Source organism: Aquila chrysaetos, chromosome 6 (assembly GCF_900496995.4).
Source record: "Aquila chrysaetos chrysaetos chromosome 6, bAquChr1.4, whole genome shotgun sequence".
NCBI lineage: Eukaryota > Metazoa > Chordata > Aves > Accipitriformes > Accipitridae > Aquila > Aquila chrysaetos.
This window is the reverse complement of record NC_044009.1, coordinates 27,247,258-27,272,803: the sequence shown is the minus strand read 5'-3', so window position 1 is coordinate 27,272,803 and position 25,546 is coordinate 27,247,258. Positions and strand designations below refer to the sequence as shown.

The 25,546-nt window shown below is 39.8% G+C and overlaps 1 protein-coding gene across 8 annotated transcripts in view; it reads right to left on the bottom strand.

The window, feature by feature from the left end:
- Nucleotides 1-25,546, bottom strand: part of ZNF385B (zinc finger protein 385B) — a 175,978-nt gene that overhangs the window by 46,382 nt on the left and 104,050 nt on the right. For 7 of the 8 annotated variants that reach the window (XM_030017510.1, XM_030017509.1, XM_030017512.1 and 4 more), the window contains one exon: nucleotides 13,523-13,653. The exons of the other annotated variant lie outside the window; for it this stretch is intronic. In XM_030017510.1, the coding sequence (XP_029873370.1) occupies nucleotides 13,523-13,653 (131 nt within the window). The remainder of the gene's footprint in view (nucleotides 1-13,522; nucleotides 13,654-25,546) is intronic. 8 annotated transcript variants of the gene reach the window in all.

Genomic DNA, 25,546 nt, shown 5'->3' with positions numbered 1-25,546 from the left:
GGGAACATATTTCTGATTTGGCTAATGCTAATTGTAATTTACCGTTCAAATCAGTGCTATACTGTTATACATTTCCTTGCTTATTTTGCATCACCAGGAACACTTGAGTCAGCTCCATCTGAAAGGAGGTTGTAGAAAGGTGGGTGTCAGTCTCTTTTCCCAAGTAACAAGTGATAGGACAAGAGGACACGGCCTCAAGTTGTGCCAGGGGAGGTTTAGATCGGATATTAGGAAAAATTTCTTCACCGAAAGGGTTGTCAAGTACTGGAACAGGCTGCGGAGGGAAGTGGTGGAGTCACCATCTCTGGAGGTATTTAGAAGACATGTCGATGTGGCACTTAGGGACATGGTTTAGTGGTAGACTTGGCAGTGTTAGGTTAACAGTTGGATTTGATGATCTTAGGGGTCTTTTCCAACCTAAATGATTCTATGATGTGCACAACTTCCTTTTCTTGTGGGAATGCCGCCAATGCTCCCCGCGTATTGGCCCTCCTTAACTAGCACAGAGTGTGTTGCCACTGAGATGTATTTCTGTACAGTAAGCCTGCAGTTCCCAACACCACCTCCCCACACCTCTATCTCTATGCTCTTCACAATACTTTGGGGTTTGAAAAAAACCAGGCAGATGTAAAAGCCCAATAACCAAGCCAGGGGAGGGCTTCTGCCAGATTCCCAGCAGCTGATCCAGAGGCTTGTGCAACTGTTTAATTAGAACAGAAAGAATAATTAATTTATAACATTATAGGGGTTTTTACCATAATCCTGTGGTCTAACTAAGGGTTGCTTTAATCACATTTTGCTGTTTAACAGACTCTCTTAATGTACTTACATATTGCACATTTGCATAGACCATGAAATCTGGCTCTCACTGAAATCAAATCCAACCACACTCAGGTTACAACATTTTACTTTTTTTTTTTCTTTTTTAAATTCTGAGTAGATGTCTTTCTCCAAGTGCAGAAAGACATAAGCATCCACTAAGAAAGAATTCAGATTACAGGGACTAATACCTCCCTTCCCTTCCACGTGGTTCCTAAAATACAACAACAACATTGTACTCTGAAGGCAAGTCTCTCTGAATGCAACTTCTCACTGTGTTTGTCCCTGCCCCTCTTGATCAATTTGGCAGCAAGCTCCAGCTTCCCCAAGGAAAACAGTGGCTGTGATAGCTGTGACCTCCACACACTACTACTAGTCAGAGAAATCAGCCTGGAGGCATTTTAAAACAAAACAAAAATCTTGCTGTAATTCACTTGCTAACAGGTCAGATACTACAGCTATCCATGAAGAGTTGTTGAAATAACAGTGAGTACTTGAAAAATAAAAAAGGAAAAGACACACCTTTGGAGTTTACACTCCTACTTCATTTTAAGTACAAGACAACTAAAGGGGCACCCAGAGCTGGGAACAGCCTTTTATGTCTTAAAAGAGGTGAAATATTAATAAGTTCAGCTACCCCATTTTTCTTTTAGAGAACAAGAATCAGTTAATTTTATTTTTGTAAATTCCACATTATTTCTGTTAACAGAGTTGCAGGGCTGGAGTCCTGGACTTGGGAGACCAATTTTTTGTCTCTGGCCACTAGCAGTTAGGCCTCCCTCCCTACTTTTTTATCTCCAGTACTATGGCATAATGCAGAGCCACTTGGTGTGCTACCCTCTTGCATGTTCCCCTTTTAAAGTACAGCTTGCATGGAAAAATGTAAAAGGGGATGATTCTCTCTGCATGTCTGCATTCACAATCACACAGAAGAATGAAAGTGATGTCTGCAGCAATTTACAGATTTGTTTTAGGCCAGAAGGAACCATTACATCTGATTTCCTGAAAAATTCATGACACGATTTCATTCACTGGAGTGTTTCGGCCCTTCCTATTATGAAAGTCCAATAATTTCTGGTCAACTGGAGCCTAAATTTCAGGAAGAAACCTCAACAGCTTGATTTAAAAGTTTCCAACTAAGTTAATTTACATCACTGGGGAACCAATGCTTACCATGTCTGTTATAAACCACTCAATCTAGTTGTGTTTCTCTATTAAAGGTCACCCTAATCTCAGATACCTTCTGAATGTGTAGGCACTGCAATCAGATCAGCTCTTAACCTTCTCTTTGATAAAATATGTTCCTTAAGCCTCTCACTATAAAAGCCTTGATTCATTTGGTAGGTTTTCTCTGACTCCTTTTCAGATTTTCAGTATCCCATTGAAACATAGGTACGAAAAGTTAGAACAATACGCTCAAATATACTTTCTCTTTACCTACTTAATTAGATCTTTTTTGTTTTAACAAGAAATGCATTAATCTTCTTGCCTCAGCATTGACATGGGAAACGCAGCCCTAAATCTTTACTGACATGCCCATTTATCCAACTCGTGTGCTAGCACAAATAATTTCACTATCACTTGTCTCTCCAACAGGCTGTGTCCTGACCCAGCCTGGGAGAGGGAGCTGGCTGAAGTAGCACCAACCTGGGAATCTTATGTTAGAAGCAGAGACAGCTTTCAGTAGGGTTTTCACTTAGAAAGTCTAATTTGCAAGACTTTATTGGACCAAGCTCACGAGGCCAATGATGAATCCCAGCCTTATCAGCAGAATTAACATATTGGGTTTGCATGGCAAGGTTTTGGTAGCGGGGGGGCTACAGGGGTGGCTTCTGTGAGAAGCTGCTAGAAGCTTCCCCTATGTCCAACAGAGCCAATGCCAGCTGGCTCCAAGATGGACCCGCTGCTGGCCAAGGCCGAGCCCATCAGCGATGGTGGTAGTGCCTCTGGGAGAACGTATTTAAGAAGGGTGGAAAAAACCCTGCACAAAAGAAACTGCAGCCAGAGAGAGAGTGAGAATATGTGAGAGAAACAACCCTGCAGACTCCAAGGTAAGCAAAGAAGGAGGGGGAGGAGGTGCTCCAGGTGCCAGAGCAGAGATTCTCCTGCAGCCCGTGGTGAAGACCATGGTGAGGCAGGTTGTCCCCCTGCAGCCCATGGAGGTCCACGGTGGAGCAGATATCCACCTGCAGCCCGGGGAGGATCCCATGCCGGAGCAGGTGGATGCCCAAAGGAGGCTGTGACCCCATGGGCAGCCCACACTGGAGCAGGCTCCTGGCAGGACCTGTGGCCCCGTGGAGAGAGGAGCCCACGCTGGAGCAGGTTTTCTGGCAGGACTTGTGACCCCGTGGGGGACCCACACTGGAGCAGTCTGTGCCTGAAGGACTGCACCCCATGGAAGGGACCCACGCTGGAGCAGTTTGTGAAGAACTGCAGCCTGTGAGAAGGACTCACATTGGAGAATTCTGTGGAGAACTGTCTCCTGTGGGAGGGACCCCACACTGGAGCAGGGGAAGAGTGAGGAGTCCTGCCCCTGAGGAGGAAGGAGCAGCAGAGACAGCGTGTGATGAACTGACCCCAACCCCCATTCCCCGTCCCCCTGCGCCGCTTGGAGGGGGAGGAGGTAGAGAAAATCGGGAGTGGAGTTAAGCCCAGGAAGAAGGGAGGGGCAGGGGGAAGGTGTTTTTAAGATTTAGGTTTTATTTCTCATTCCCCTACTCTGATTTGATTGGTAATAAATTAAGCTAATTTCCCCAAGTTGAGTCTCTTTTGCCCATGACAGTAATTGGTGAGTGATTTCTCCCTGTCCTTATCTCGACCAATGAGCCTTTCATTATACTTTCTCTCCCCTGCCCAGCTGAGGCAGGGGGAGTGATAGAGCGGCTTTGGTGGGCACCTGGCATCCAAAATCATGGTTACGACCAATATAAGCAAAACGAAAAACATTCTACGCTGTCCAACTGAAATAAAATCAGGGATTTTCTAATCTTTTGCTCTTCTGTCCTCCTCGGTCTTTGCATTTCTCTGGCTTAAATCAAGAAACTCTGATATTTAAAAAACCAATAATAATCAGGTAAATAACTCTACTCTCTCCTATCCCTCTCTTCTCCTCATATAACATGATATGATTAAGCACAGAGATCAAAAGATAATTGAGAAAACACCTTTTTATTCTTTTTACTATTATTTTTCCGTGCTGGGAGTATTTCCTCTGCCTTTCCTTCCCTTCATCCACGGATATATTTATTGCATGTTAAAAATAATTTCTGGTTTAGAAAATCGTAATTAGGTGAGCCTTAGAAAGAGTGTTCTGAAAATTAAATACCACTGCTACTTTAGAAATTATCATGTAAAAGATTATTAAAATTTAATATTTGATTGCTGTAAAAAGACCTAACCCAAAGAAAGAAAGAATTGGTGAGGCACCACAGCAAAAAAAAATTCTGAATCTGGTCTCAGTTTCTCACAAGACTTATTCTGAAGTGAGGATAGAAATACATAAAAGGATTGTGTTTGTAATGTGAACATCAACAATAGATTTAACCCTTATGGTAGAAAAATGTCAAATTTTCTGCTCCAGACAAGATTGGAGATTTTCATAGGCAAAATAAAGAAACAGAAAGCTGCTGAAAATGTTTTGGGATAAAAGAGAATACCCCCCCCCTCCAAGCAAATGGAGAATGAGGAAAAAAGGAAGTATCTGACGTTTAATGCTTTTTTTTTTTTTTAATACTAAACTGAACCAGCTTTAAGTGATCAGCAGCTTTTTTTTTTATCCATCCAGATTACTCCCCTACCATAGTACAAGACTTTGCATCTGTAAGATGAACTTTTACAGACCAAACTTTAGAAAAAGAACAAAGTACAAACTCAGTGATTAAACTAAGACTCAAGAAATATGACAATTTCCCTTCCCTTTGTGGCTTTGCTGGCTCGCACGTTTAACTGTTCTTGAGTCTCTTCACCTGAGCCTTATATTAGTCATTTGTAAAATGGGGATAAAAATATATGCAACCTTACAAAAAGGCTGAAAGGTCTAAATAACACATTTATAACCATTCAGAATCATCTGATGGAAGATGCTATATACCTGCTATTCATTATTCAGGCTGCTGCTATTCAGAACACTCAGCTGTGTTCAGCTCAACAAAAAAACACTACCAAAACCATCTTGCCTCCAGATCCAGCAAAAAATAAAAACAGACTACAGTATGAGACTTGCTGAAAATCAAACCAACAACATACTTTGAGAGCAAAGCTATTCTTGTTACACTACCTATTACCACCTGACAGTAAAATAATATGACTAGGTAAAATAATATGAAAAATTACCTTTCAGTGGAATCCTGCGAAAAGACTCAAGCCTAGGAGTTTGTAGTCAGAAAAGCACCTTAGATAACATGTGGGGTAAACAAGATTCCTGATTTTTGCGTTCATCTTTGAGATGGTCCTTATATATGACCCTTTTCTTTTTAAGGGTCTGCTCTAAGTTTTGCTGACAGTCTTCTTGCTCCCAGCCTGCTCCAGAACACCAACACCACAAAGACAAATGGTATGCCATTATGTAGATTTGAATTTCCTCTACAGTTCTGAACCATGCAAAGAGAGGTTAGGGACAAATTCATGGCCTTGATTAATTATGTGAGCAGGAGAGAAGACAGACATAAGCAGCCTAGTCTTCTGAAATTAATTAATATCATTACCTTTCACATGCTGAAAAAAAAAATCTAAAAAGAGGATAAATTAGATGTGTATATATACATTTGAATATAAAGGAGAAGCAAATCAGAACCAAGAGTTGCATAAGTATGCTAGCTGACAGCTGTCATCTACTCTTCACAGGAAGTAAGGAATAATAGGCTTTTCATTTAAAAACCAATAATTATGTTTCTGGTTTGGGTTTGGGTTTTTTTTTTTTTTGATCAGTACCACACAATACACAAACAGCCTTTAAAATGCTTTTGATTAAAAAGCGCTGTATTTAGATACAAATCTTTAAAGGAATGTTCCATTTCTAATTAAACCAGTCCTGAAACAATGTAGCATCAAAGTCTGTTGTGGGTTTTTTTTGTTGGTGGTTTGTTGTTTTTTTTAAATCTAAGTAAATGAGACACAAAGCCAGGTAGAAACCTGCCTCTTCTAACAAATACATGAGCAAGAAATATGATGCTCTTTCCCTAGTGTTAACTTGGGGAAGGAGCTGCAGTTCGTGGTGTCGCTACTGTGAGACCAGACAGATTGAATACAGAGAAGACTGGTTTGAAAGGCACAGATCTTCAAATCAACCTTGCTCTGGCAGTTGAAATGAGCTGGTCAGTGCTTCAAACCTGTGTAACATTGGTTTTCAGGTATGCTAAAGAAAGGCAGGTTTCACACTATGACTTTAAATTGCCATACAGAACTTTTAAGTTGTCATAAAATTGACTGTATCTAGATTAAAGGACCACTAGCTATATCCACATTCATAAAGAAAGAGAACAACAAGAATTAATTCTTAGCTGCATTCTTATAATTTATTAATTAATAATTTTTGCAGTAATTCTTAGTTTCTTGTGTAATAATGTGATGAAGGTCTAAGGGAGGGCAGGAAAGCCAGCCACATACAGCCAGGATGCTGCAAAAGCAGCCACTTCTGTATTCATCAGATACATGGAGAATTAGATTTCTCTAAAGGCGCTCTAGAATTTTGCTTAGGACAAGACATCATTAGAAAGTAGCAAATCCTTTATAAGCACAGTGGTGCAACACATGTACCTAATTTGTCTTAAACTACACTTTTGCAACTGCTTGCTTTGAGGGAAGACGTTTTCCTTACAGTCTATTTGCAAAATATCCTTCAGTGGTCTAATGCCTAAAGTATTTATGGCTAACAACCCCCTCCCTTTAACCAGCTTCCTTGTGTCATGAACGTACTACTAAATCGAGAAGAAAGCAATTCAATGAAGATAAAGGCTTCTTAGCTTCTCCTTATGCTAACCAGTAAAAGAAATAAATACCGCTGAAGTGTTGGAGAGACTAACTCCAAGCTTTCGGTAAAGACAGAGATGAAACACATAGCCAAGGAATAAATTTTCTGGAGGACTCAGCAAACAGTAGGATTTGTATGCAGAAACTATTTCTTTAAAGAATTAGGCTGATGACCTAATTACTTGTATGCACAGTAATGGATGTATTGCAGCAATTTAGGAATCATTTTTCAAAAACCATACTGTGGATGCTGAGCTCCTGTAAAGTGGTAGGGACAGGCTACTGCACCTGGTGACTTCTGTTTCTCACCAGTGCACTTCCTCCTATCTGGCTGCTGATCTGGAAACTGAGAGGAGGAAGCTCATCCATCCAATTCTTGTTAGAGAAAATACAAAGCAACAGGAAACTTTAAACAATATTTCAAGAGATTCCCCCTTAAAGCCAGTCTGTATTATTCTAATTGAGATTTTTTTTTTCCCTCAGAATAATATCTATTAAAGGCTAGAAACAAGGCAGAAAAGTACTTATTTAGGCTCATCAATTTAACAGAGTTGCTCTTTCAAGAGATTCCTGACAGGAATTAGGGAACCTGCATCTTTATGTTAAAATACCACAAACTGTAAAAGCTCTCAGAAATTGATTGAAAACTCCCTGCTTTTGGCAGCATTTTTTTTTTCCCCATATCTAACACTGTGTATCTTACCAGGTGTTTGCTTCAAGCTCAATCTTTTTTGAAAGCTTAAGCTGAAATGGATCAAGTATTTTGTGGGAAAAATATACTACCTTAAACAAGCATTTTTCAGGGCCTCCAAAGGCTGAGAAGAATTCTTCCAAAACCTGCTACTGCAGCTGAAAGAGGTCTCTGTTGGTTTGCATCAAAGCCATAGAAAGACAAGGAGGAATTCCTGGCTTGGTACAAAAAGCCTAAGGACACAAAGAAAAGGGACTACAGAAAACTGAAAAGAGGAAGACATGGAGGGTAAAGGGGCTCTTCAGCCAGGTACTGCAAGAGGAGAGAGTCAGAGGAGAAAGCCACAGAGCAGAGGTCTGTGCTGCCAGAATTTGGGCTTTATTATGTGGAAACCTCTGCTTTCCTCACCTGTAAGTATCTGGGAAACCACCTATTATTCTCTTTTATTCCCTTTATAAAAGGTAACAGGCTGATGCCTCATGTTGTAGTTTGGATGATTCCGGCTATGACTTAGAAAACACGAACTATTATATCCATAATAACTAAAAGTGAAATAGGAATGTTTTTACGTGCTTGACAGAGGAATAGAAGGCAAACCTGAAGTGCTTTTTGTGCCTGCACAACTATAAAAAAAGGGTATAAAATGTCTGTAAGAAAAAAATCTTGCCGTTTCTTGATTTAAAAAACAACGAACCAAAAACCCCAAACAAAATACCCAGCTATCCCACAAAACACCTCTCCTTCTAAGTTAATTGCTTAAATTTCCTTTCTGTGCCGTTAATGAGTGTGAAGTATAGCTCTTACAAAACCACCTGCTGTCTGGAGCAGAGTGTTTCAGAGGGAGAGGAGCAGAGCAGGTCACTTCCCTCCAGCACTTCACGAAAGGGAAAAGGGGAAATCAGAGCACACGGACAGGCTGCTTAGATTAAAGAGGACCATAGATAATGGGTTGGCAACATCCACTTGGCTGCATCTATAATTTGCTCCTCCTGTATACAATCCTGAGCTCCAGAGCGTACTCTGGCACTAGAGCAGGGCGGTAAGTGGCTGAATTCAGACGCCGCTAAGGAAGGAGAAAGCTCCCGAGCCGCAGTGCCGTGCCAAATGCAGAAGAGGCACTTGGCGCAGAGCGGCGAGTGAAGGCGGCGATGCGAGCGCCCTGCGCTCTTATCCTCCACTGCACTCCAGGAGTGCAGACCTCCACTCCTGCCTTGGCTGATTACCGGGCCCTTCAAATGAGAGCTAGATAGGTAGCAGATAAAAATGAGGGACATAACTGAAAATGCAGAAGAGGAAAGAGCAAATTAGTCCCTCCCAGTAGTTGTCTTGGGGGTAGGCCAGGGATACTTAGTCCAGGCAGGGCTAATGCTGGAGAAGAGACAGAGATTTCTGACTAAGTTACTAGTCAGCTCCTCTTTCCCTTCCTGTAGCCCATTCCAGCTGGCTCACCTTCCCTGGCAGATGTAAAATACTTCTGATCCACTTCACGAGGGGACTGAGAGAACTCTAATATAAAGAATCAGCATAAACCTACTTGCAGAGAAATAGACACTGAAGCAGTAACTAGGCCACATTAACCCATGTGTCCTCTAAAATATGAAGGTATGAACCAGCATTTAGAAACCAATCATGGGCTAGTTAGATGGAAAATATTTCACTAATGTGAAAGCTACAAGAGATTCTATAATCTTTGATTACCCCTGAGGCCATAACAAACTCAGAAGGAAGCATATGAATTGCTGATTATTTTCTATGATGATAGAATCTGCGAAGTTGCTGATACTGCTTTTGTGCAGACTGACGGGTCCCTGGCTGTACCACTTTGACTAAATTTGAATCATGTAGTGCTGCTCTCACTTCAGGATGAGGTAGAACGTGTTGGAGCGTTGAGATTTTTTTTTTTCCTGGGGAGTATAAATCCTTTACAGGGAGATGCAGACAGTGATCATTAAGTTTGCCTTGCAAGATAAATCCTGGCTTTCAGCCACTCTAGCGCACGCATCGCTATAACCTACCACGATGTGATCACAAAGCATCCTTTCCTTATTCAGTACAAAAGACGGATGACATGAGACAAAGAATCAGGGGGTTGTAGAGAAAGAAAAGTACAGAAGGTGAAGCTGTATGGTGGAAACTAGCAAGTGTAAAATTCAAGATTACATTATAATAAACCTACAATGGGGACCACAGTAATCTTAACTTTGATTTCCACTGACTTTATGCACTTGACTTTGAAGTCTTACAGATCTTTAAACGTAATCGATATGCAAGTTGTTACATGTTAAGGAATCATTAGAGTCATTTTAGTGTGCTAAAAAAGAGCTCTGCTTAAACAATACCTTTTTGTACAGCATCCGTTCCAAATTGGAGGTACCAGTTTGGGAAGTCCCTATAATGCTGTCTCCCATTCTGCTATAAACAAGAACATTCTAAGTAATACCAGCCAAGAATTTGATTCAAGCTATGCGTTTCAGACAGAGGGGTATGAGTAACTGAGCAAGAGCTTTTAGAACTTGATGCCAGGACAAACATGATGTCACCTTTGGATCTGCTGCTGCAGCACTTCTGAGGGAAGGTTTGTCCTTCTGTGCAGCAACTCAGGTTCAGGCTGGGACAGTCTAATCATGCCTGTCCTGTTCTGACAAAACTATTTGCTGGTGCTGTGAAAAGACCAGGAAAGAAGAGAGCACCTATTCTGCAATACCTCTCTGCTTGGAATCCTTCATTCTGCCCTTAGAAGATCCCTTTCTGGCTGATGTGTTGAAACAAAAACTGAATAAAGGCATAATGGCATGCATCCAAGGCGGTAGTGCAATCATTCCCCAGTTAATTTTTCCTATATAATAAGCAAGTCCTAAGGAACAAAGACAAATGTAATTGGGGCATGAATTGGTAAGTACTATACATACATCCACAGCATCTTTAGAACTATTAATGTTTTTAGGAGAAACAGAAGGGAGGCATTTTAAACTAAATCACACAATTCCATCAAGAAAATAAGATATACTTGGGGTAGGCATTTCTTTTAAAAAAATCAAGGTCTGCTCAGTGCTTCATTTGAAAGTACCCCATGTGGAGAGAAGGAAGTGATCAGAACACTTTCACAAACGAAATGGGAACGCTGTTTCATCTGGAGCATCACAGACGTTTTCAGAACTGAAAACTGTCAAAGTTAACTATGTAAGAAAGGGTTTACCCCAGATTCTAAACATATTTCCATAAATAACAGACGTTCTTTTGGAAACACTGTAGGGGGTGTTCCTTTAAACATGTTTGTAGTTAATACATTTTACCTTGTTTTTCCTGCCCTGGTAGCTACTGTATCAAGCTCCCAAGCAGAAACTTTTCTTTTTTCAGGCCACTGAAATTAAGTTAGAAACCACCACCTCCTGGCAAGGTTTAGAAAAATGTTGCTATATCTGACTACCATTGAAAATGAACAGGTGGATCCAAAGAAGTTTTCTCTTGAGACCACATTTCTTTTTGCCACCTTCAGTGAACACATGCAAGCGTGAGCAGCAGCCCTGGCACCTGCTGCAGGGTCCCCTCAGTCCTACTGAAGGCAAAGAGATCGAGTGCTGCACACTAGAGGTTTCAACTGTCTACAGTCCTTGACAAGTCCTCCTGTGAGTGAAGTGCATAGACTTCCTGACTGATCCATAAGGCAAATGATGGCTTTTTGGGGGGAAGGGACCAAAAGCTCTTCTAATATACTGTTCCTGCACAAGATGAAAAATTATGGCACTTTGAATGACGCATACGTTGTGGGTCAACTGGATTTAACTTCTACTCACTCAAAATTATCTTCTGGAAAAAGGCTTTTTACAAACTTTTACATACTCCCCCCCCCACTTTACAGTGAAAAAGAAAAAAGATTATATATACACAAACATAGAAATCTACATTTGCAAAGGTGGTGCTAAGTTAGAAAGAAAGTGCCTGACAGCTGGCGTTCACTGTGCCTGTCAGTAGGTAACCATGAGTGATTTAGTTTTCCAATGAGCTTTAAAGTCCATTGTAAAAGACTGTTAGGGAAAATCAATACCTGCAAGATAAATGGCAAAGTCTGTGAATTAGAAATAGAGTAGTACTAAACCAATGTTCCCCAAAGAAAAGAGTTTAAACATGCGGTGTGTGTGGTGCATAGCAGCATGATTGTATATAATTATTAAGAATTCCAAGGGAGGAAGTAGACACTGAGTCAACAATATGTCCTGATTACTCCAGGCCTCTTTTTTTTAATAAAACCCATGGAAGTTTGGAGAGGAATGACAGGTGTGAAGGATAAACACTCCGGGAATTAGGCAAACTGAATGTAACCCAGATAAACGAAAGCTAGTGTACATAGGCAAAACCAGTCTAAATGCCCAAATTAATCTGTCTCTAGAGGCTACTGCAACTCAGACATTCAATAATACCACCAGTAAGCAAATAATGTTGGTTGACTCCACAACTACAGCATCCGTAAAGAAAAGGTTCTCCAAGTCTTTATGCACAGTTCTGTGAAAAAGCTCACCTATAAAAACAGTGCAACTGGAAAGCAGACAAATCAATAACATAAAATTCTTGAATGTATTGGAAAGAGGATGGAAAATTAATATGAACTGCATAATGCCTAGAAGATGAGAATGACACACTGCTTTCTTAAAATTGTATCGAGTTTTGGTCCTGCACTTTAAACATGCCTGGATTTTTTTTAAGCTTTAACTCTTCGTACATATGCACATGCACGTACCCCCCAATCTATACACTTGCACATCCCCACATCTCCCTCATAAATGCACAATTTTCACATATACGTTTTGCATTGAATTAGTAATATTTGCTACTGTTTATAATATGCATTGGGCTGCTGACATTTGAAAGAAGCTGGCCGATACGTTACCTCATAACCATCCCACAGCACCGCGTGCTGTAGCACAAGGCTTGTCAGCAAGATATATTTGCAAGTCATGAAGAAAAAAAATCCTCTTGATGTTTTAACTTCAGACAGAAGGTGAGTTTGTGAAAGGAGACACTTGGCAGTGGTTCAGCCGATCACTGTCTGGCGGTGGTGACACTGCTTCCCTTTCCACCCCCCCTCAATTACAGCGACAAGTGCGATGCTGTACAGGTCAGGCAACGGTCACGTACGAACAGATCATACTCGCTGACTTGGCAGAAATGACCTAGAGCAGTTTCCTTCCTGATGCTATTAGCTTACTATTTGCCGACTCGTTCCATGCTGAATTACCTCCACGCATGGAAACCTGACAGGCAACATGCAAAACATTGGCTTTGGTGTACTAATGCATTTAAGATAATAATTAATTAAACAAATGATAAAGCGTGATAGCAAAAAAAGCATTTTGATAACATTCAGAACCATTTCATGAGCTGTTAAAGAAATGAGAACTACAGAAGAGAGTATTTTTGTTATTGCTGCTCTGATAAACATGGAGAACTACAGAAGCATTGAGCATCATTTTGGCAATTTTTTTTTTTTTTTTTTTTTTTTTTTTTTCAAAAAACCAAGATGCTTTACCATAAACTAAAAGTAGCAGGTTCACATTTTTCACATTGGCTAGCTAAGCTATTTTAGACTTTATTGTTATTATACAGAATTAACAAGATCCTCCAGTTGCTTCACTGGCTGTAATAGACTTGATTCACATCTCTGGAGGATCTAGGCCTTACCTGTCATACCTGTTTTTCCATTAGCTTTTGCTTTTTCCTTTTTTACAGCACATGGAAATGCACATGCCCAGGCAAATGCTCAAAATGATTCTATCACTTATCAAATCTCTATCGTGGGGGGGTTTTTTTTGGTGTGCAAACACCACCCCAACAGAGCAAGTTAAAAAAGGATCAGCCCGTTCACAGTGAGAAGGCTGGGTACCACTCCAAGCCTTTCACACAGGGAACAGCAACCATCACAGCACAGACAAAAAGGGTTCTCTAGAACTGCGTAAGCGATGCACTGTTTTAAGGCAGCTTCAATACTGGATATTACAACCAGCTTGGAAAGCATACACTGAAACTAGATGTGGAAACACCTTTACTTACTGTGTTAAAATTTGGGAAGAATCCAACAGCTGAGCTGCTGTCCACAGGGAAGGACATAAAGGGTTTGATATCCAGGGAAGGCTGCATCATCAAGGTAGGTGCGCGCACAAGGGTGGGAAGTGTAGTAGTGCCTGCCAAGAGCAAACAAAACCAGGAATTCATAGTATTCTCCTTTCTACATCACACACAGCATAGCTGACACAACCGCCAAGAAAAAATAATACAGGGGGGTAATAAAGTGGCTCCGTAGGAGTTAATATCATTAAAAGAAACCTATTTCCGCACACTACAGATGGGGCAGAGCACTTCCCTATGGCCATGGATACTCAGACACTGAAGAGGAGACATATGGTATATAAATCACACTGGCAGGTCAAATAAATCCTTTCTAAAGCTGAAAAATTCTTCTGTGCCAAAAAGGCCAGGATGGGTGCCCATGAAAAGTCAGATGCTTTTGCAGTTCATGGTTGCCTGTTAGATCCGCTAGCACAGACAACACATGCAAGCTGAAATCCAGAGGTTTGTTTCTAAATGGTGACCTGTGTGTTTATTTTTTTCCTCTTCTGACAGTAGCTGCCAGGCACTGCACAAACACCATTTCACCTAAGATTTAAAAAAACACCTTTTTTTTTACAGTGCAAGGCAGATACTAGAAAACAGCCAACAATTAAATAATCAGCAGCACATAAATGAACACAACTGTTTACATGCAATGCAAACTAGCATTTTCTTAATTGGAGCCCAAATCTTTCTCTCCAAACAAGAGCGTCCCAGTAATCTACATGCTGAAATTCTTTCTGTATACACTTGAGAATCGTTCCTCAGCAAGACCCCGAAGGAATGGGAAGGCACAGATGTCCAAATGTTCATTTTTAACTAGCTATCTGCCCTATTCACACAATAGTGTGCCTAGTACACTGCTTCCAGCTATGCCTGCGGGAGTATTTTTATTTTCCTGAAATCATACAAAATAGATTTCAAATAAAATTTCCCTCACTGAAATAAAAAATGCAAAAAAAAAAAAAAAAATCTCAGTTTCTCCTTCCTGGGTTGAATAAATAATTCAACACCAACTGGAGCAGGCACTGGAACACAGGTGTCCCACGCCTCTGAAGGAAGGTGAGTCACTGTCTGCCTCTCCTACCTCTGCCAGAATTTCTTCATAATTGCCTCCTTCTCCCACCCACCAGTGGCCAGCACATCAGCCAGGAGCATAACAGTCCTCTTAGGAGTTTCTCTGGTCTCAGGCAGAGCTGACACAATATCTAGGCTTTTTCTCATAGAAGTCATCTGAGCTTTTTAAACCCAGTCGGGGAAGGTGGGGGGAAGGTGAAAAGTAAACAAGCAATTTTCCCTCTCTTCTCCCATAAAATCAAATCATTTACATCTACTTGCAAGATGCCAGGCAATCCATACGGGCTGCCTGAGTACCAGTCTTCCATTAAGGAATCTCCCTTTCTCCCTGTTAAGGACACGCAAAATTGAAGGCAGAGCAGAAATTTCCCTTCTTTTCATCTCATCATTCTGCCTCCACAGACACAATTTCAAATCCATCTTACGGTATCCAAGAGGAAAGCTGAGTTCAGAAGCCAGATGGGGCTGCATGGATTTTTTTGAACGACCAAACACTTATAACTAGCCCTGAGCTCAAATTTTGTAGATGATGGAGAGACAGTCATTTTGATCACAGCTGCAGCACAGTAAACATTATATTATGGTCGAGTAGATGAATAGCAGGCTGTAATCTATTCTCTGTTTCTTCTATAGGAAAAGTGTGATGATTGCACAAAGATGGGTCATTGACAGAGAAAGAACTGGAGAGAGAACTGTCGAACACCACCCCAACTGAGCTGCACAACTTGAAAGGAAAAATATGCTTGAGACACTTTCCCAGAATATTCTCTCCTTTCTCCTACCGCAATACTTTCATAAATGTAAGGTTTGTTTCTGCATAAGCCCATAAAACTCTTTGACAGTTGTGCTTAATTAACTGTAAGTCAAAGCTTATTCAAGTGGAGTCAAAAACGTCAAAAAGCTAAAGGCTAACATGCCTACAGTTTCTTCTTCATATCCATAATGAAAAAAATGCATCAAGAGGAAAGCAGCGTGTCAGAAGATTTATCCAAAGAAAATATCTTCAACTGCAAAAACGATGATTATTTCTACTAGCTGGTTCTGAAACAGTAGATTTCCATAATTTGGATTTCAGAGTTGTATTCAAACAGCAGCTATGTTGTATTCAATTATCTAAAGTCCATAAAGTGCCATCATCAATCTAACTGCTACAAGTTTCTCTTTGAAGTTCATAAGCAATTAAAGATCCATGAAGTTAAAAAAGACCTATCCTCTCTTTACATACACATACTTCAATGAAGCCATGGTTACATATTTTAACTAAATTTTACAGAAAAAAAATATAACAGAATAGAGTTAAATTGTGACTGACAGTTAAAATCAGAGTTAAGCTAGGTTTCTGATGCTGTCTTTAATCAAGGTATAGAAAGCATTTGGCATAAAAGTTTTAAAAATTAAAAAACAATTAGCGTCCTACTGCAAACAATGCAATCTTCTTTATACTCCTTGGCTGAGTACAGATCATTTCACACGACAAAGACATTTGAAATCTGCCTGCAGTTTTGCAGTCCATGGTATTTCTGCCACCAGAATAATATATAACCAGTAGACTAGGATACATTTGGAGTCCGTACAGAATAGAAAACATACACACCTACCAGACTGATTAGTGGAGGCATTAATAATAAGAAATTTGTTCACTTCTGTTTGGCAGTTTACTACTTCAACTATTGCCGATCAAATACCAGTGACGCTGTTTGACTGAAGTTTGATTTTCAGACCCACCTGTGAAAGCCTCTGGAAGAATGATCAGATAAAGATGACCTAAACTACAGGTAGAAGCACTTCAGGACAAAATCATCAAATCAAATAGAACAGGGCACAGTTTTACACTGGCATTGCTCCCAAAGGTCAAACAGATTCTCACCGCCACTCCACCAAATCTGTATGCAAACCTGAGCTAAGCAGGAACACTGGTACAAGAAAGATGTAGCTGACAAGCTTCATTATCTTCATAAATTTAACAGATGTTTACCATTTCATTAGCATTTTAATGATAAAGACAACTTACCATGTCAAACACGGATTGTTTTAAACTACTTGTAAATCTTTGGCATAAAGATAACTGATCTTTCTTGTAAATTCATTTGCTCATTCCAGCTTCATAATTTTTAAACAGTATTTTACCTTTGTAACTTCAATTTTGGCTCCCCCAGCAGGAGTTACCTATGTACTGGAGGTGCAAGCAGCAGACAGACTTTGCCAAAAGGCACTGATCCTCACTGGCCCCTTTTACCCTTGTCTAAGAGGAGGAAAACAGGTTTTCATCTGAGCAGATGATCCAAAATGTCTCATTTTACTAAAAGTTTTTCTTTCTCCTACACTTACTTATCTAAAAACCAAGGCCCTATGTAACAGACACTGTTCGTCTTCAGCTGCATACATGTAGCTTCATGCCCACTGCAATGCACTGGGACGCTGATGTTTTTGCAAAAGTTATGAAAGGTTGTCATCTTTACCCAACTCTGATCTGTCTCTAACAAAAAAGGCACGTAATTAATAGATTAAGCAGTGAAAGTGATATTTTGGGGAAGTAATTAGAAAGTCTCTTATGGTCGCTCCCAGGGGCCAGTGAGACATGCTTCACCCGGGAGCCAGAATGGGGGCAGATGACACGGGGACTCGAGGAGCCTCTACCAACAACTCCCCCTGAACCCCACCGCCAAGCTCTTCTGCAGCTTCGCAGAAAAACTGCAGAAACCAAGACTGGGAGGATCGCAGTTTTGGCAATCACAGTTAACTTTGGCCATGGTTAACAGTCACTGCTCATCTTTTCCAAGTAAGAGCGCTTTCAAATTCAGTCAAATCTAAGCACACAATTTCTCCCTTTGTGCCTCCTGAAAACTATCTGTGGAAGTCTTACTTCTATGATTTTCTCCCTAAGTGCTTATCTTTATCACTGACAAACACAAAAAAAGGTGTAACGTCTGCACATTAATTCCTCTGATTTGGGTCAATACACGAACCGTTACATGAAAAACCCAATTCTGTCACAAAACTTACTCACCTAAAACATGTTTTGTGAACAAATTGAGCATACTTAAAGAAATTAATTACTTTCCAGACTTGAAAGCATGCTCTTCCAAAATCTTCATTAAAGGCAAATATAGAGAATCTAAAGCCATATTCAAGTCTCTCCCCTTTTTTCTATTATCTAAAGATGTTACTACAATGTTTTAATCCTCCAATCCAAGGAAGCAGTCCACAGTCAGAACAGGAGCAGTGGAAGAGTAACCGAAGGGCTATCAGAACTGAATAAAAGTATCCGACTGACAAATTACTGTGAACCGGACAACCCACATCCACCTCAGATTGCACATGGTTGCTTTTGTTTTAACTTGTGCCGTGGACAGTCTTTGGGAGAACTTCAAAGGGACATTGTTTGAGTTATTCACACCCACCACTACTTACACCCATTACACTGAGAGTTTTCAGTTTATGGACAGGCTGTGCTGGCTTTTTCATCCCTGAACTGTCTGACCATTTTCAGCTATGAGGAACCTTTACTTTCTACACCAATGTTGAGTAGTCTCATCTGGCCAGGGAACAGTAACAATATAACTGATGGGATGGGTCAGTTCTGGGCTTCCTCCTCCCTTGATCTTTTTAGCGCGGCTTTTTTCAGACACTGCTTGAGCCAACAGTATCCCTTCAAGGATGGATGACATCCTTTCATTTTGTCCCTTTCATTTTGCCCACGTTGGCTGAATTCATTACGGACTGCAACCACACTATGCACAGCCGCCCTGCCTTTAGACCTCACACTGTCATCTCCATTTACAGCATTTTCCTTCAGAGCTCTAGAAGATGGAAGCCCAGGCAGGACACATTTGAAATGGCTCTCTGGAAGGATTCTGAGATAATTCTGCATGAGTTCATCTATGAGCTTTTTCTGGGACGCTACTGTTTCAGTACATTTTATTAATTTGTCAGTGGAAGTTTTGAACATTGTCAGAAATATTTACTTCAGCATGTGGCTCAAAAAACAGTTTTATGAACAGGTTAGAGCCAGAGGTAGTACCTAGGCTTTCATATTGAATAAAAAAATCTCTTCAGCTCTATTGCCTATGCCTTGCAAAAAACTAAAAAACCCCCAAAACCCACCACTACCAAAAAAACCCCAACTTGCACAAGACTTTCCTACACTTGCTTATATGCATCTTTATGGGAAGATCGGCACAATGAAATTAAGTTTATAAAAAAAAAAAAAACCACCTAACTACAGAAATGCACACCATAAAAAAATTAATAGCTTTCTTCCCTTATATCTGATGCCGCCATTGCATCATGCCCCAGATCTGCTTTCACTACAACTTTTTTTCCCCATAAATGACACGTAAAAATCAATCACTTGCAAGTCACTACATTTTGTAGTTTCGGTATTTATATGACATTAGCCCCTGAGATCTTTTTGAATACTTAATATAAATATTAGTCTTTTTTCCTTCTTAGTATGATCAGTTTACAGGAATCAGATTTTTTCTCATTTTGTTTGTTTAGTTACAGCTATAAAAGGGTATTAGAGAATGTCATGTGTTTCTGTTTATGCCTAAGATAAACTGCTAAAAACAAGTGCAAGTACAATAATTCTGAGTTTCTGAACAGCAGGTGTTGATATCAAAATGCTTAAGGAAAAAGCTATTCTAGAAGCATTCCACTAATAATACTCATGGAGGTGAACCTTAAAACATTCTCCCCTCTTAAATAAAAAGCAATGTGAATAAATACAGCATTTTAGTAGTTGTTTGTTTTTTTTTTTTTTTCCCCAGGATTCACTCAGCAGAACAAACATTGCTTCTTTATAGTATGGTATTACGATAAATGAGACTTATGATACCCATCGGGATTCCAGTCTGTCAAAAGTATAGTCAAGGAGAGATAAGATCATTACTTCAACAAATTTTCCCAAACGGAAAATTAACACGATCCTAAGAGATAACTTACTATCCAGGCAACTTATTTTTAAAAATAACTTGAAGCAGAAGCCCAGCATATATGACATGGCACAGCCTCCAGTTGCTGACAACAGGAAAAACACTAATGACTTCTGTGCCCCCAGGGCACCATACAAACTAACTCTAATGAATGAGGACACAGCTCCTTTGGGAGCTGATAGGATCACAACCAGAGCTACTGATACACACACATCTTTTAAAACTTGGAGAGTGCACTGAATTCATACCTCTTAAACATTACTAAGATACCAGTGGAGCAGTCAGACCTTCCATTGACTTATTAATGATTTTAAAAGCACAAACCATACACGCCCATGAATGTTTGGCAAATAAAAATGGGTAAATCCTCAAAAGATGTGGGTTTTTTCAGAAGCCACAAGGAAAGGTAGCAAGAACTGGTGTAGAGCTTATGGCTACTCAACAGCACTAAGCAAGAAGTACTCTGTGTAACAGTTGTAAAACAAGTGCTAAGAAAGCATTGGTCCAGGTCTAGCCTTCCATAGCAACATATGTATAGAAAATGACATACCAAATATTTTGCACTCCATTCTGATTTTATTTTTTCAGTAGATGTTTCAGCAAACCCAGAGGCATTTAATGCAACTTCACTGCAACATACAAATTATCTATATATTGTACAGTTTAAGCTCTCCGTGCTCAAGAATGACATCTAAAAAACATGTCATAAATTCTCTCCCTACAAATTAAACCATGATTTCCAGTATGCTTGATCATGAAGTTAGTATTTCCATTATTATCCATCTAGAAATAAATGTTCTATGAAGGCGTGCTAACAGAATTCCATATTCTCATTTTGTATAAAATCAGATACCGTGAAATGAGGTATTTCTACATTTCAAATATATGTAGGATTCCACCAACTAGGTCAATACCAAAAATAAATTGAAATCTGGTGCTGCTGAAATGAATGGAAGCTCTGGCATTTAATCAATCCAAAAAGTCAACCATCATTTACTTACCTAATATTGATAATTATATATACCTCATTTACAATCAGAAGTATAGCTATATATTGCATGTATTTCACATAAGAATACTAAAAATAAAAACATAAACCTACCTGTACTTACAGGTAAGCAAATCTTCATTAGATCAGACCCTTCCTCATTGAAATATTAGGGGCTGAGTTGGAATTACTTTATCTTCCATGAATTATTAATATTCTTCTGCCTATCTAACTTTTCCATCTCCAATGTCTTGTGATTGAAGGATGTTAATTTCAAAACATAAAAATGTAGACTACAGATCATAAATACCATGCATATACTTGATATGAATACAAACATGGAAAAGCTGATATTGAAATCCTCTACTATAATAATATGAATATTCAAAAGAACTGTGTCAATATTTATTTACTTAATCTCCACATTTAGTACATCAAAATCATGGAGAACAAATAATGACATTTACCGGGGGGGCAGGGGCGGGTAGAGGCATAACAATAGGAAACTGTAATTTCAGTATTTTAGAGACAAATACATCAAAACATTAATCAAGAAAAATCTCATTCTCCTTGCAGTTGGACTGCATTTCTAGTAGTTTGCAATAACAACAGGAATCCCCGTAGGTTTTGTATAGAAGATACCAGAACAGATGGAGTGGGAAGAGAAGTCCAATAATTAGATGTGGAACAGATTATCTTGCATTTTCCTTAAATAACTGTGTTACAATTGCCTGATCATAACATTTAGAAGAGCCCTGTTCCTCCCTGGATTTGCAGAATGTGTGACTCACACTCCTGTCCTCTTTTTCCTTTAGCCGCCACTCTTGTGTTCTTGCGACTGAGAAAAGACTTGCACACCTGCACAACCTACAGCCTAAATTTTAGAGCAATTGTGCTACACTGTTCCACACATTTTTTTACAGCATTTATATTCCCAAGTCGAGAGAACTCCAGAAGTACTATACTAGTATTAAAGCATGTTTGTTAGCACTGGCTCCTTGTCAAGTCTAAGCAGTTACATAAATTACAGAAGATCCTTCACTATATTTAGAAGAAACATGCTGGCTGCAGTACAAATGCAATTTGCTATTATCTATAGGTAGTATGGAAATATTTGTCATTCGTTTCTTGAAAGAGCTAATTCTCTAGATTTCTAAAGCAACCAAGACAATTTGTATGACTGGAAAGCAGAGTGGCACGTTTCAGCTTAATACCATCAAGCTCAGTAAGTTGGATTTTATTCTAATCAGTGACAACTGTTAATAAATGCAATGCTCCTGCCTGCATTAAAGTCAGCTGGAGCTTTGCAGTCTATCCCAGTTTCTTTTTCTCAGAATCTCCTGGCTTGCTCAAGCCTCTCCCTCTGGTATCCACAGCCTGAGCGAGCAGCTCTGCTCCCTCCTCTGTTCTTATCTGCTTCTAGGAAACACTGCTTTGGAGTTGTTTTCACTTTGAAGTTTTCCAAGTATGACAGAAAAACCAGCTGCGTCTTTTTCAGCTCTCTATTCTCTTGCCATCTGCTCTAATGGAGATCTTTCTGAAATTCTTAGGATCCTTTTCTTTATTTATTTAAACCAGGCCCCCTCTTGCCTTTTCCACTCTCCCAACATAAAGGCACAGTGAGAGAGGGTATTTGCTTTTCTGCTGCCACCCTTAATTAAAAACACGACATCACCACATGCCTACTGAAGTCACAATCTTGTCCAGAGCATGGTGCAACTTCCATGTCAGTCCCCGTTTTTTTCCTCAGTGCACATTCTTAGGTTTTGGGCATCAAGCCTGAGAGTGTTCCAGGATGAAGTACCACACTCCCTTCCCTGTCAATTCAGGATTCTGATTTAACACGATGCTTCATTACAAACTGGTAAGGAACCAGAGAAAAAAAGCCCAATTTACATTACCTTAGAAGTTTCATAATTTGGGGGATGGGACTTGGTTGCAGTTAGCTTTTTAGAGAGTCTGTTATCACTTCACCTCCCATATAACCTGACGTTTCTCAAAATCCAACTCTTATCCTGAATTTTGTCACTACTGAGCTCATCATCTAACCCTCAGGGAGCCTCAACACAGACTTTCTTTCAGAAGGTACTGGGTTGCTATCCACTAAAACTAAACATGTCTATCACCAGGAATGCTGCCGGGTGACAGTTTTGTTATTAGTCGGTCAAAACCATTATGCCTTAGCTTTTACATTTGGGGGATTTATGTCTGAGGTTGGCTTCTTGCTCCTTATCCCACTTCAGTACTCCAACACACCAGCTCAGCAATGCTGTGCACAAAGATAATAGGGGTCTAGACCCATATGAATCCTCACAGATGTGTCTAATCACTTAACCACATCAGACAATTTCCAACTCTCTTAAAAGTCCTCATAGCTCAGGGAATTTCATGCCTCATTTGCTTTTCTCACATATTACACAATCACCTCTAGAAAATACAGTTACCTAAGTTGCTTCTTGGTTTCTTTTCGTAAGTTCTTCTATGGGTATTGCTCCCTAAATATCCTTCAGATAAAACACTGCAACAGCAGGTAATTTAGGTTGTTGAAAAGTGATCCATCCAAACTATCTGCAATGGAAACCAAGATCTCTACTGAATGAAATCTAGTTTTCCTTCCAATTAGAATTTTCAATTTTTCAGAAATTTCAAAAGAAGTTTGAATATCCAGTCTACCCCATTCCATCCCTAAAGTCACAATTTCAGTCACAATCTTCCCCTTAGTTGCTATCATTTCCATAGCTCGGAACATGCTTTTAGAAGTACCACTATCCTTCTGTTTAGAAATAATAAACAATTAGACAGGGAATAAAGGCAGATTTAAAAACCTTCATAATACTGTCCATGTAGCCTACATTCCACACTGAATTAACTGCTCTGCCACAGCATAGGGCACACAGCGTACAAGCACTCGTCCAAAACAGGTCAAACATGTAAAGGTAGTGGGCAGATTTACCACACATGCAGTTTAAGTTAAGTCCAAGTGATATAATCCTTTTTCTAAGACTGGTTTACTGAAGAAATTCCTAGATGGCTTCAAGTAGTTTAAAGAAAAAAAGAACTGTTTCATAATTTCCTAGTTAATACTACAGAAGGAAAAAGCTTCTCCTTCCCAAACTTCTCTGATTCTTCCTGGTGCTCTATCTGCTGCCCCTAACTAAAGAAACAAGAATGTCTTCATAGGATTTCCTGAAGGATTTCAACTTTCTTCTAATCAGATGCCATACTACATCTCCTTCTTTTCAGAGCTCACACTCATAAAAGTCACAGCAAGGGACAAGTCAGAGCTCCGTTTCTTGAGCTTTACAAGTTACCAGTGCACCCTGCTGTGCTGTAACTGGGAAACACAAAAAGCATAGAGATCTCACCCCACTCAAGAAAGCAGGAGCCAGACTCAGCACTTCTCTCACCTAAAAATACAAATAAACGTACTTTAACCTGGCTGTGAAAAGAGCACACAAACTGCATTTCTGACCAAAGTTCTTTAGGCCATTTACAAATGGAAGACAAATACTACAAGTTCAGCAGTGCCTTACAATATTCGGAAGTTGCAGAGGTTTTTGCTATGACCACACAACCATGAATCATTTTAGCAAAGCAGAAGCATAAAAACCCACAGACCATGTAGTTCCATAAAGGCTTCCCACTGTTAATCAGTGCCATGATGCTTACCTTAGTCCCTAAGGTTACAATCCACATCCTCTGCAGCATTTAAACATGCACACAGCATAAAACTCAGAGATAAATAATCCTTTCATTACAACATGGTGCTTTTGTGATGTTGGGTGCTATGAGACAGTGGGCAACCAGCAAGCCTGAACAAATCCGGGCTGTTGCAATTGTGTGCTTAGCTTTAATTACCCTTGAGAAGAGTGTTTGCAACTTGACTCCAGAGGGGAGGCAGCCTGCTATTGACATCACCAGATCATATATAACCTAAAAGACTGATAAAGTGTATTTCAGTGGCATTTTACCAGCTATTATTCTTAGAATTAAACTTAGAGGGGTTACTACCTAGCTGGCTGTTATAGAGCTGCATTTTAAATAACTTCGGGGGAAAAAAAAAAAAAAAAGAAATTATGTCTGCTTGAATTTTTTAAAAACTTCATACAAGGGGACCACAGAGCACAGGGTTACAGACAGTGTGCGCTCATGACATTCAGAAGATCAAAGTCCACAAATCCTGGCTCTCCTGAATTAAGGTGCACTGCTTTACTTATTCTCAAAGTCAGGATTGATGAACGAGTAAGAACTTGAAAATTCATAAAACTGTAATACATGCTATCTACCCTCTATTACACAGGGAGGAATGAAGGCAATAGATTTCAAATTAACAGATCTGTTAGCACAGATCACCACACTCGTGATCTTATTGAACATTAATTAAACACTGGTATCTGACTAGAAACCTTATTCTGCTGGTGCAGCAGTGCACCAGCCCTGCCAGGGGTGGACGATAAAGACTTTTGATGCTGTTACATTTTCAAAGACTGCAAGATATAAACTTGGGCAACCCTACCCTCAGCTACATTCAGAAAGAGAGACCAAAAAAAAAAAAGCAGTTTATAGCAGAATATTTCTGTTAAATTAAATTGAGAACAGACCAAAGAAGAAATTTTAACAAAACATTCAAACTGACTTTTAACAGGACTTCAGCTAGTACAAGCCTTTCAAAAAAAAGTCACCTCTAATTTCCCAGAGACTAATTAATATCACTTTAATATGATTTACTTCATAAATTAAATGTAATTAATCAAACACTATACTGAAAATAAAGAGGAATAAACAGAAGATGAGAGGCAATGTAAAAAAAGCATGAAAGCATTTTTATGAAACATGCCATGCAGCCTGTATCTACTGTCGATGACCACACTGGGAGCAGGCTGGGCAGCCCCATCGCCCCTCCGCTCCCGACATTCCCCTTGAGCCCACATAGGGAGTCAGACCAGTTGGAAACAAACAGGCAACAAA